The sequence below is a fragment of the Malurus melanocephalus genome, unplaced genomic scaffold (genome assembly GCF_030028575.1).
Source record: "Malurus melanocephalus ecotype Western Australia unplaced genomic scaffold, MMel_1.1 scaffold_20, whole genome shotgun sequence".
Lineage (NCBI taxonomy): Eukaryota > Metazoa > Chordata > Aves > Passeriformes > Maluridae > Malurus > Malurus melanocephalus.
This window is the reverse complement of record NW_026623252.1, coordinates 4,183,438-4,196,780: the sequence shown is the minus strand read 5'-3', so window position 1 is coordinate 4,196,780 and position 13,343 is coordinate 4,183,438. Positions and strand designations below refer to the sequence as shown.

Here is a 13,343-nt window from a genome sequence, read left to right as displayed (position 1 = left end):
GACATGCTCCTGGCTACAATGAGAACCTGAAACAATCCCCTGTCATTTCACATTTCCCATCTGAGGGGGAGACTTATGGGACCCAGACATGAAAAACTGGAGTTTTTTTTGCTAAATAACAAATTAATGAGCAATTTCCAAAGCGTTCCAGCTCATATTATTCTTATTATCCAGACCAGATTATCCTAAAGCAGATCTGCAGTCCGTGTGCACAGGTATGCACTGGTYTGGTTTAAGACTGAGATATTTATGCAAATACTAATTGAAAAAAGCCTTTGCCAACGCTGAAGGGACCTTTTAAATAGTTTTGCATGGGGAAGATGTATTTTGACTAAAATTGCATCTTTCCTTCCATTCCTCACTCCTCAAATAGAAATGTTTTGGTTTGGGTGGGTTTTTTTTTAGATGAAATCTTGAAAGGAATTTGTATTAYCTAATTAGTACTTCTTTCCCCACCTCATTCTCTCAGGCTACTGGCACAGCTTGGGAAAATAAAAGTTAAATAATCTCCCTTCACCCTAAGSTAGTCCAATACCACACTGAAGGAAAWAAAAMCCCCAAACCCAGCCCCTAACCTAAAGCTCTGTAATTCCAGTGTGACATTTTGCAGCAGGGCACTGCCCAGCTGATCTAAATGTGTCCACCCATGAAAACTTGGTGGAGATTGTTGCAATATTTTGTCTGTACCTCTTAAGCCCCCTCTATTTTTGAAACAGATTTAGGAATCCCATTGGGATCAGCTTTCAGAGCTGCCCCAGTCTTTTCTTATTAAGTTGTCCCTGCATGTTTGTCAGGTGAAAGAACATTTTTAAAGATAATTTGAGTAGCAGTGGAGAACAACAGCAAGTATTTGCATGCTAAAAGGTATTACAGAAATGAAATCCAGCATGAGATTAGGGCTGGCTATTCGCCCTGAGGGTTTTAAGGGATCTGCTGATGGAGTGGTGGGGTGCAAGCTTTGAGTTATTTTGCTCTGACACGATCTCCAATTTAAATGCTTGGGTAAAGAATTCAGGGAACCACAAGCTGTGGAATTCTTCATATGATAATGCTGTAAAACAACATGTGAACATGACATGTACCGTGTTTTAGGGAGGTTTAACCTATTTTTTATGCCTAAATAAACTTGGCTTAATTGCAAATTCCCAAACCCTTCCAGAGGTTGTAGTAACATAAGGAGTACCTGGCTGTGTGTGATCTATGGGGTGTTACAGATAAATGAAAGGTTACATCAAAACATTCAAAGGGAATTTTTTTTTTGCCTTGAAACATAATAACCAGCTTTATTTAGGGGGAAAAGAGCCAGCAGCTGGGAAACTCACTSGCCTCCAGATCCCTGTTTTCCTTGGAAAACTGTTAATCTGAACTGGTCACCTCAAAGAGAGGGATTGCTTGCATTTTGCTGTTTGGCAGCAWCCAAGGATTTCAAGAAGGTGAAAATCTGAAATATCTCATAGTGATTTATCTCTGGAATAGTTCAGCTKGTCCTCAGCAATATTTATGGAAGTTAAAGGGATTTAAGGGAGAGGCCCTGAAAATGGCCACAGATGAAGAGATTTCAAACATTTCTGACCTGAGAATCAGGAAATGTTTAGGATGGACACTCTGAGCACTGCTGCATTTTAACAGGGAATTGTGACTGCCCCTCCACTGTCCCAACTCGCTGCTCTTACCTTTTCTTTCCCACTTTTCTTCCCTCCTGTCTCTCCATCCACAGCCTTCTTGAGTTTCAGYAGCTTCTCGTGCATCACTTTATCCACCTGCCCGAGACAAACACAGCAGAATCATCCTCAGCTTTCCATTCTGCCACCTCACCCCACACAATTTTCAGCAAAGAGGGGGCAGTGGGGACTCYGGGAGGAGGGGAGCTCTGTGCTAGGGCCAGTTTTTAGAGCTGGAGAAAAATATCCACAGGTAAAGCACAGGATTAGTGCCCTGTTCCTATTGTAAGCACACCTGCACTCTGATCTCTTCCTCCACTTCTTCCCGTTGCCCTCCTTTGATCAGCTCCGGGTCATGATCCTGGAGAAAATCCGATTTGGTGTCTCTGTTCTCCCAAAATACTGTTCTCCAAAAGAAAGAAAAAAAGGGGAAAAAGTTACAGAAGCCGTCGGTTTCTCCACCTGCTTCTGGAGGCAGAGAAAAGGATATCTGCAGGCAGGATTGATTCCATTCTGAGCTGGGTGAAAGTGGCAGGCTCTGGGGATTCTTACCCCGTGTGTGCTAGGATCTGTAAATCTCGAGGTGAATGCATTTCTTTTTTTTTGCCTCGGGCTGCAAAATGCCATCAGATTTGAGGAGGACAATGGGACAGCGAGGATATCACTTGGGGGTCATGAAGCTTTCTGAATTCAGAAAGGTTTGAACTTCCAGGCTTTAGTTGGATCCAAGACTGGCTGCTCTTTCTGTCCCCTACTAATTTTCAGGGCCCAATTCCACACGGAGGATTTGTAGTTTTGCATTGAGGGAATAAACAGTTCCTGCAGGTGAATAATCTTAAATTTCTGAAATGAATTCTGAAATTCTGAAATTTCACCCCCACTGAAAATGGTGAGGATGGAGGAGGATGTAGGATATCAGTGTTGTCAYTCTGGGCCATATTGTGGCCAATGCTGGCCCGATTTTATTCTGTTTAACAGCACAAGGATTAAATCTTTTCCGTGGTTCCTGCCTTGAAGGATGGGATACCCACCAGTGTCTCTTGGCTTTGGGTGACCAGAGGAAGGGGTTAATTGCCACCACAAAGTCCCCAGTCCTCCATGGCTCGATCACCCAACTCTGAGCTAAAGCTACTGGAACCTCGTAATTCCCAGGAGGAGGAAATACGGGAATGGGGGCGCTGAAATAGGAATAAAACCACACTGAGCACGTGGAAACGGGACAGAGGGAGGGGACAGTGAGTGTGACACAGCAATAACCTGCAGCTGACCCCCAGGTGGTGAAGGACACACAGAGGCTTCATTTTGGGGCATTTTCAGCAGAAATTGAAAGCCCAAAAGAGCCAAGCCCCGCCCGAGCCAGCRCCTCTGTTTTGAAGCGCTGTGCAAAGGAGAAGTCGCAAGGAGACCTAACGCCAAGGAATGGCAAATTTGTGTAACTAGTGATAAAAAAAAGGCAGTTTATGATAAAGTACCTAATGATGCCGAGGTGCAGCTCATTATTTTTGTGGAGACAAACTGCAATTTGCTTTTTAGGAAGAGAATTAAATGAAGTCTGACGAGCTCGGTGCGTATCTGAGCACACAAAGTGCCTTTTTTAATGGAAACACCTCTTTTTTTCCTACACTTCTGGAGCTAATTTGAAGGCAGACAATTCAAATCTTGCATTTCAAGGCCTGATAGCATCTTCCTAAATGACAGCTAATCTCCAGCTTGGACGTGCTAATTCAATTTCCAGGTGATTTGAAATGTCAGTTTTCCACTTTCAGACAGGCTCCTCTATGAATCTTTTTTTTTACAAGATATTCTCCCTTTTACCCCAACCTGGTGAAGGCACCACACAAAATCAAAAAGGTTTGAACATCCAAGTTTGAGTTGGATCCAAAACTGGCTGCTCTTTCCATCCCCTACAAATTTTCAGGGCCCAATTCCACRYGGAGGATTTGTAGTTTTGCACAGAGAGAATAGTTCCTGCAGGTGAATAATCTTAAATTTCCCCGCTGAAAATGGTGAGGATGGAGGAGGACGGGGGATATTTTGGTAATGAAGAAACTCCAAAATACAGAATATTTAATTCCTTTAAATTACTCGTGGCTCAGCAGAGGGCGTGACAGATGCCATGGGATATTTCAGGAGCAAAAACCAAGATTCCAACCTGGAATTCCAGCCTTGGGGAAAGGGGACGTTACACAGGAGCTATGTGAATTTTTAAACACTCTCCTGCCTGGGTCAACAGGTTGCAAGGGCTRTGTTTTCACAGGAGTGCAAGGCTTTAGATATTTATTTTTCATGGAGTGATCTGCAGATYCTTTTTTATTCTCATTTTTTCATTATTTTTTATCATTTTGTAGATTGATTAATTAGATTAATTAACACCCACTGCAGGAAGAGTCTCCCCAGCCCCTGCTTTTACCTGGCAATGAGTTATCTCAGTGTTCCACGGGGTTAGAGGTGCCCAATTTCAGCAGGGACATCCATAATTCACAGGTGGTAGATGCTCTGTTATTCTTTTCTAGACCAACAAAATGTTTCCAAGTGAATTTTGAAGGCRGGTCAGGAGGCCAAGGATGTTTTGTTTTCACTGGCTGGGCAGYGGAGTCTGGGATTTTGTTACAGGAGGGGTCAGCCAGCTCCAGGAGCTATTTCTGGGCCTGTGTGGAYGCAGGGAAATTTATGTCACCTCTTCTAAAATTATTTTGGGGTTATTTTGCTCCTAAATCAGCATCCCAGCTCTGTAGGGAGCCCCAAAATCCCCGAATTTCAGACAACAGCTCATGAACTAATATCGCAATGGGTTTATTTGAAATGTGAATCTTGAACCTCCTGGYGAAAGGATTTGATTCTTTTAAAAGCTGGGCAAAAATATAGAATATCACCACACCTTAAAGGAATATCTGGGCACATCAGGGAGCATTTGGGTTGAACTCAAATATCCTCTGTGATGCTGAGCAAGGCATAAATATCAACTGGTCCTGTGCAGAATGGGAAAAAAAGCAAATTGCTGCCTTAGCCTGCAAAAACAGCCCAGGAAGAGGGAGGGAATGACTCAGCCTTACATTTGCCCCCCATAAACTCTGGTTATTCCAGTGTGAGAGGAGATGTCGCACAAAAGTGGCCCTTCCCAACAACATGTTTTAAAAGTGTTTGAGGGTTTGGCAAATGTAGTTTAGTGATGAGAAAAACTGCCAGACACAGTTCCAGGAGGATAAAAACATCCATGAATTCCAGTTCTAGCTTGTAGAGGAGTTAAAAACACAAAGAGGAAAAGTTTGTAACTGAAATGCTTCCATTTTTGTCAAAACTAAGCTAGATTTAAAAAAAATATTTAAGTAAGCTGGGAAAACAGCACCAGTTTCAAGACAGGGGAACACTTTCTTAAAATTTGGTGTTGGAGGGTGTGACAAAACAAAAATGAATGTTGTCTGGTCAGCCATCATTTAGGGGAAATTTAATTATAAAGGGCTTGAAATCAGTCCTGAAACAAACATTTCATCATCARTTTTTGTTACTCCAATCATGTTTTAAAGATTTCTGCACCAATAAATCTGAACTTCTGAGTGAGTGCTGAGAGCAGCTGACCTATTTCAACACAGGAACAGGAAAAAAGTKTTCAGTGCAGAAAGACCAAACTCAAACCTATTTTTCCCCTGCATAATTCATTTCACTGAGATGAAACAGGGCTAAAATTAAAAATACAGGTGGTTGCTTGCACTGTTCTGGTTGGATGTTGTTGCAGATTTGATTCTGATGATCAAAGAATCCACGGTTAGATTAAAAAATAAAATAAATTTGGATGACCCCCAGGTAGTTTCGTGTTAGGGCCCTGCTGGGGATGGCAGTGCTGGTGTTTGATGTGAAAAACCCCAAAATTCAGTGTCTAAAGGGCTCAGAGCAGGTTATCCTGTTCTCTGTGAAAAAACTCCAAAATTCAGGGTTTGCCGGGCTCAAAGCACATTATCCTGCTGGGAATGGCAGTGCTGTGTTTTATTATGTGAAAAAAACTCCAAAATTCTGTATTTAGAGGGCTCAGGGCAGGTTATCCTGCTGGGAATGGCAGTGCTGGTGATTTATGGGGAAAAAAACCCCAAAATTCTGTATTTGCAGGGCTGTCAGAGCAACTTATCCTGTTCTCTGTGAAAAAACTCCAAAATTCAGGGTTTGCCGGGCTCAAAGCACATTATCCTGCTGGGAATGGCAGTGCTGGTGTTTTATGTGAAAAAAACCAAAAATTCGGTGTTTTCAGGGCTCAGAGCAGGTTATCCTCATGGGAATGATATGCTGGTGTTTTATGGGAGGAAAAAAACCCCAAAATTCTGTATTTAGAGGGCTCAGAGCAGGTTCTCCTGCTGGGAATGGCAGTGCTGGTGCTCAGACAGTTTGGGTGCCAAATCCCCCATCCCCCCTGACCCCCCTGGCTCATGACACTCGAGTTCCTTGTGAAATGYGGGATTCCCATTGGTATCACAGTAACCCCTGTGGTGTTTTTATTCCTCACTGTTCTGTTGAGGTCACAGCCAAGCCCCTTTCCTCCAAGACAAACCCCTCCTGCCTTCCTTTTGCTGCTCCATCCCTGCCTTGGGGATTTACCCCACTCCTGCCATGGCTGGTTTTGAATTCCAGGTGCCATTTCGTCCTTGGCCAGCTAAGGAAAGAAATTTGGATGGATGTGATCCTTATCTAAAGCTCCTTCAGCGGGGTTCTGATGTGGAATTTCAGAGCAGAAGAGATGAAAAGCTCCTTTTCCAGGCAGMGAGCTGCTCTGTGATTTATAATGTGTAAGAAAATCCTAATTGTTACGAGTCAGGGGTCAAGCCAAACTGCTGATGCACATTTTGGAGCTGTTCACATCTTTCTCTCCAGCCAGCTCCCATCAGGCACAAAACTTGATGCCGGTGATTTGTCAGCAGGAGGGAATAATGGAGGTTTTTCATAGGAGGAATTTCAGCAAATCACCAGCCCTGCAGAGTGCAGAGCAGAAAAGATATTTTTCTAAATTGTATCAGAATGGAATCTGTAGAAATATAGCAAAAATCCCCCATTTTCACTGGAAAAAAGTGGCTTCCATGCCAAATTCCAGGTGATTGGTAACTCACTTGTGAATCAGGGTGAGCACTGAAGATAAGCGTGGAAGAGATAAACAGAGCAGTGGAGAGKATGGAAGGGATTTAGAAAAGAACAAAATGCCCTTTCATGATTTTTATTGAGAAATCCCTGCGTTTGGGTGCTTTCTCCAGGTGAAAACCAGCTGAAAATCYGAGTTCTGTTTTAGTTTCACCAATTTTTATGAAACAAGTGCATTCATAGCTTTGTGCCTCTGCTTGAGAAGATGCTCCTCCTTTTCAAACATAAAATCAAAAATCATTTGAGTAGCTGTGGATGGTGTGAAGGAATCCGTGAACTCTTTCCATGAATTTTCCCTCACAGAGGAGACAGAACAGGTAGAATTACAGGAGCATGAAAACGTCAATGCTGAAACTTGATCCTACAGTATCATGCTTTTGAATTATTGGCTACTCTGATGTCAATTTGTTGCCCTCAGAAAATCCTAAAATGCCTTTTTTTGATATATATTGAAGCACTTTGCTTCTAGTTTGTTCCCTTTCACCCTCAGAAATGTCCCTTCCTGCATGATCAGCTCAATGATTTCAACAGATTCCTGGCAAGAATTGAGGTACTGACAGACTCCCTTCCTGAATTTTTTAAAATAATTTTTTAAAACCATTTTTARATCCAACATCCTCATTTTAAAATGTTCCACAGTTTGGTCAGCTGCCCACTATAGGAATGACACTCAGATTAAGGTGATCTGGCAGAACGTTCCAGGTGGAATTATCGTTTCCTACTGACCTTTGTAGTGGCTGCTTCCTTCCTCCAGTATCGGAAGGTAATTACTTGCACCCATTTTCCAGGCTTGGACTGCTGGCTGGATCGGGGGAAAAAGTGAAAAGAAGAATTGTTGACAGCTTCGTTTCATAAAATTATGGAATGGATTGGAAAATACCTGAAAAATCTAATTCCACCCCCAGGGATACCTTCCACAAGACCAGGTTGCTCCATGACAGAAAAGGTGCTGAAGTCACAAAATTAAACAAGAATTAAACTTTTTTGAAAATGTAATTTAGGTAGGAGATTTGCAATATTTAAATGGAATAATTTTGCCATTTTTTTCATTTCAGTTAATTTTTTTTCAGGCTTTTGCTGCCACTGCCACATTCCTGAAACAGTTTAATTTCATTGAACCAATTTCTGAGAGAAGAACTTGCCAGAAAATCATCCAAGTTTCTTCACATCACATCAGCCATCAGTCTCAAAATGTGAATGAGGTGATAATTGGCAATGGGAGATTGGATCACTCTCAGGGGAGGAGATGAATGTGGATTTATACAAAACAGCACAAGGTGGATCAGGATTTTGCTAAATAACCTTTAAACCACTTGTTAAAATCGAGATRGAAAGTGCAGCTCCTGGCAAAACTAAAACATTAAACAACCCCCTGGAATTAGGGGCATTTCTGYTACCTGTAGGTGCAGTTGTAGTCCCCTTATGGGAGTTATTAAATATCTCTTATTAATGAAAATATTATTACAGTAATTACAGTTTGGTCCCAGAAATACAGGAAAAATCTAAATCTTAAAAATCTAAAATCTAAATCTTGACTTTGGGAGTTTGTTGACTGAACATCAAGAACTGTTTTGGTAAGGGATAAGGAAAAGTTTAAGGCTTTGAGTTCAAATCCCCAGTTACTCAAATGTATTCCCAGTTTTATAGAGTGGGGCACTTGGAGATTCATCCTTGGATGGTTTGCAGTTGGCAGAATCTTTCTTTTACCATTTTTCCATGACATTTTATAGAAAATGATTAAACCATGATGTTCTGAGAGGAAATGTGTCAACTATTAAAAAACCTGACCAAAAAATTGCCCCCAAACCAGGCTAAAAACGGTTTATTCATTTTTAGCCTTTTAATAGCCCAGCACTCATCAACATTTTATTGTTATAAATAAGCCAATGAATCATTTGAGTTATTTGCTTCAGTGATTTTATACACTGATATAAATAATACCATTGTGTCAATTTAATTGATTTTAATCAAACCCCCTGCCTTGTGTCTAAAGGACAGTTACAGGATGCTGCTCTGGTTTCCCCCTTCCTTCAAACAGCCTAAATGTCAATAAAATAAAAAGATCTTTTCCTTCAAAGCCATTTTATGTAATTTTTTGATTTTCAGTTGATTGAGTCCATACTAATTCTGTCTTAAATGTGTTAAGGCACCTCAAACCAGCAATATATGTTTGGATTTTAGCTTAAACATGGAAATAAAAGTCTGAATTTATTTCCAAGGCCTATCCCACACCTGGTGATTCCCATTCAGCCGCAGAGAAAACTGAATTGACTCCACTGTGCACATTCCCTGGAGACATTTTACTAACAGGTTTCACTAAGGGCAAGAATGTGTCTCCCAATGAGACATTTTGGGGTGAATTTCAGGGATGTTACAGGTTCCTGGGTGAGGCAGCCCAGCCTGGCTCTGATTTTGGAAAGTGGGATGAAGTCCTGGATTGGTTTGKTTTTTTTTTCTTGGGTGCCTAATGGGAAATCAAATCAGCACCTTGCAGAGGAAAGAAAGYGAAGTCACTTTGATATCAAATACTCTCTGCAAAGATTGCTATCAGCTTTTCAGAAATACTTGAATTTCCTTCTGGGATCAAACTTTTGTTTTCTTTCAGGGCTGAAGTTGGGAGYAGAGCTTTTTTCTGCCTGCATCCCCATGACTTACAGCCTATACTTATTTTAATAAGAGTCCTGCTGTTAGAACTTCCCCAAATATTTCTCAACCAGTCTAAGATACAATTTTTTCCCCCTGCCGGTGCTATAACCTTGGAGAGAATGTTCCCTTTGTTCTTTCTCAATGAACCATAGAGAACCTGATCCAATGGCTGAGAATTTTCCTTGACAGGACTCGTGATGGCTGAAGAGATGGGAATGACATGAAGTTACAAAACCCCAGAGCTCCACGCTGTTATTTCACCCCATTTCCAAACAGCCTCGCAGAGGCCTCGAGGGAATTGAGACACATTCTTGCTGCTGTTGGTTCTTATCTCCAAAAATGTGCAAAACCAAGGAGGAATTGAGTTTTACCCTGTGGAAGTTGGGTTTTTGAGCAGATGGGTGAGGTGTCACCCAATTTCAGGGGCTTCACCCAACAAGCTGGTCACAGTAACAAGAGACTGAAGAAATGTGCGACCAAAACTTAAAAACATCTCCTGTTTGCATAGGAGCAGCCACTACCCTTCCTAATCAGCAAAGTTAATAAACCAAGCTTAAAGAACTTGRAAAACATTTATTTGCTCCTCAAACCRGCTGTGTATTTTCATTTACAAAGTGAAAAAACCCCAAAACTACCCCWAACAGCGTTTTCAAGCTACTCATTTCCAAGTTAATATTTAGGTATCTACCTTCCAATTAAATTGACTGATGCTTCCTAAATTCGTGTAATTTAGGTTCCTGGCTAAATGTTCTGAGAGTTTTGGCCRGATTAATGGATGTTGTCCAAGAAAAGCATATTTTTTTGGGATATATGTTTGTTCTAGGGGTAAGGCCTTCAAATTAATTCATGTAAAACTTGCAGTGAGGAGCGAGCTTTGCCCTGGAAAACTCACCCTTCTCCTCCACATACTTAGGGAGAGATTAATGACCCTTATTAAAAAAATGGATATTGTTTCAGCTTTTGTTYATACTACAGTGAAAATGACCAACAAAATGAAAATGAGAAAATGAAGAAATGAAGTGAAAATGAGAAACAAAAGCTGCTGCTTCAGCAAAAGCCCCCAATTTTTGTGGCACAGCTTCTTTGGGAGGTGCCCTGTGGCCATTGTGCTATTCTGCAGGTGCTCTGCTCTATGAAGTTGCTCCTGAAATAATTTGGAAGTGTCTCTTCAGCCCTTTGCATCAATGATTTTGAGGGGTTTATTGTGTATTTAGTGATGGCTGCTGACAGTGGAAGCAAAAATATTTGGAGAATGTGGGCTGAAAATGCGTGGCTGAGTTAGAAATTTATGAAATGCTGGTTACTGTGGTTTAAAAATCACATTGAAATCCACAAGAGCTCTGAGATGGGGATCTGAGTGAGACTAAGGCTCTGAATTCTGAATTCTGCAASGGGAGGCAGCAATGAACTCCTCTGTACCCACATGAGAAGTGGGAATGTTTGGTTATGGCTTGGTTACCTCTGTGACTGTCCTGCAACGACCTCAAAACCCTGAAGTGTATTTTTTTCCCCTCATTTATGTCCCTGCACTTACATCAGCTCTTCCCACCAAGCTCAATCACAGCCATTCCCAAAATATGGGAGGTGAAAAGTTCCCCAAAATCACCAAGGTCATGGAAAGGCTGAGAGGGACCAACCCCAGCCAGTTTTTTGTTGCCTGATCCCGAGCCTGGAGCTTTGGTGACCAATTTAATGTCACTTAACAGCCTCTGCCCACACCTGAGCTTTATCTCTGGCTTCACAACCTGCTTTTACTGCCTTACTTGCTTTCCACCTTTTTGTGCCTTTTTTGACTCTTCTTTGTCTTTTTTTTGCTTGAACTTCTTGTCTTTTTTCTTTTGTTCCTTTTTGGCCACCAGTTCTGCAGCGAGCTGAAAGACACAGGGAGAGATGTGACTGGGAAAACACAAAATCCAACAGGCTGCACACTCTGAATTCCAGAGCATCCCAGAGAAGTCTTTTTGTGCTGATGATCCCAATACACCACCAGGAAATGGCTGATTTATTTCTCCCAAACTTTTATGGAGTAACACCAACTCCTGCAGCCAGCCAGAAGCACAAAATTCTAATGTTCCACAACTCTAAATTCCCTCTGGACTGGGACTCAGATTAGGAATTTGTCCTGGCGTTTCTAAGGCAGATTGATTTTGACAGGGATGGGTTTGAGAGGCCGCCCCGAGGTGTGTCTCATTTCAATATGTGGCTAAAGACTGGAATTATTCTGGTGGGTGAGGGAGGCTGATGGAGATATTGTGACAAATTTGTGACAGATAACGCAGGGATAGCTCAGCATCCTTATCCCTGCAAGCAAGAAGCAGCTGAAAACCGGGTACAGCTCCATCAATTCCCAAATCTTTAGTTCCTGGCCTTTTATACTTTATTATCTGAAAAAAACCGGAGGGTGAAAATTTGCTGCTTCCACCATTCTCTTGCTTCCAGGCAGCTTTCTTGTCCCTGAGAGGAATTCTAAGATCATTTACTGATGAGTCTAAATCARAAAATCCACTTAAGTTTATTAACAGACCGCTAATACTGGCACTAACATGAAAGAGTAGAAAATAAAACATTTCCAGCTGTAAGATTGTGACAGTGAAAACATTTGTTTTCTCAAGTTATCCCTTTGAATGCAGTGAGCACCGGATGCTGGAAGGGGACAATGACCAGGCCAGTTTCATCAGTGGCTCTCCCCAAGCATTTCAGTATCTTACATTTAATTAAATATGGTAATTCAAGCCCCGAGTGCCGCTCAGCCACATCTTGCAGTGATAAGCAGYGAAGCATTTCATTCCCTAGGACAGATTAACAGATTGACTGCAGTTCAAAATGGGTTTTTAGTGTCCCAGCAGGCCTGTGGTATCCAAAAGCAACAGAGCTGCTCYGAGTGGATCCTTTACTGCAGTGCTCCCACCCAGCCAGAAACGCAACCCTGTCACCCCCACCTCTGCTCTGCTCTGCTTGCTGAGGGTAACCAGAACCATTCCCAGCTTCTCAGGGGTGGGATATCCAGGGGATACCTGGAAACACACATCTGATTGACAAAAGGTTTCAATTTGTGCATTTGCCTTCTGCAGGCGGTGCTTTGTAAGCGCCTCCAGACCCGAGTGGAGCGATTGGCTTTCGTGTTTTAGTGCAGATGAATGAGACTGGAAGGGGTTAGACAGAGTTTCTGTTCTCATGGACCTGCTGGGATGGCACTGAGCAGCTGAAATTCCCTCTCCTCCTGCCTGACCCTCTCCAGCTCTGCTCCAGAGTGCTGGGAGCTGAGGGGGAGCTGGCAGTGCACCTTTATTGGGTCTGACACAACCTTTCTTGACTGAACATCAAGAACGTTTTTGGTAAAGGATAAGGAAAAKTTCAAGGATTTGAGCTCGAATACCCAGTTACTCAAATGTATTCCCAGTTTCTGCTCCTTTCTACAGAACCACTTCTCCTCCAGCTGCAAGGAGAGTCCTGAACAGTCTGGCAAAATGGGAGGAAAGAAAGGAAATGGCAAGCAAAGGTTAGGTTGAGACAGGAGAGAATTCACCCACATTTGAGAACAGTTTTTTTGCCCTGGAGAAAACTTTAAACTGGAAAGAGAAGCAGATTCTTCCTAAATTGCTTTAGCCTTTGCTTTTCTTTGCTAGGTTGCCTATTTTGGAAATGATGCAGAAAGCAATTAGCAAATTCTTAAYACTGAGCAAGAGACTGTGTTTCAGTGAGAGCAGATGAATTTTAGCTCTCTGAATTTTCCCAGTCTTTCCTAGGACTCCTGTTGAGCCAGTGATGARTCTTCTCCAGCAACATTTTCTTCAGAGGCTGAAAAGACATTTCCCTTTAAACTGATATCCCATAAAAGGTGAATGGACTTTTCTATTCCTATATCAGTTCAACCCTGGGCTTTTTTTTTTTTTTTTTTTTTTTTTTTTTTTTTTTTTT

General features: G+C 42.0%; 1 protein-coding gene across 1 annotated transcript in view; it reads right to left on the bottom strand.

The window, feature by feature from the left end:
- The window catches only part of IQCA1 (IQ motif containing with AAA domain 1), a 125,310-nt gene that overhangs the window by 24,929 nt on the left and 87,038 nt on the right, over positions 1 to 13,343 (bottom strand). The window contains exons 8-11 of the mRNA XM_057389805.1: positions 11,189 to 11,296; positions 7,506 to 7,581; positions 1,957 to 2,063; positions 1,674 to 1,760 (exon numbers count right to left, since the gene is read on the bottom strand). Of these exons, the coding sequence (XP_057245788.1) occupies positions 1,674 to 1,760; positions 1,957 to 2,063; positions 7,506 to 7,581; positions 11,189 to 11,296 (378 nt within the window). The remainder of the gene's footprint in view (positions 1 to 1,673; positions 1,761 to 1,956; positions 2,064 to 7,505; positions 7,582 to 11,188; positions 11,297 to 13,343) is intronic.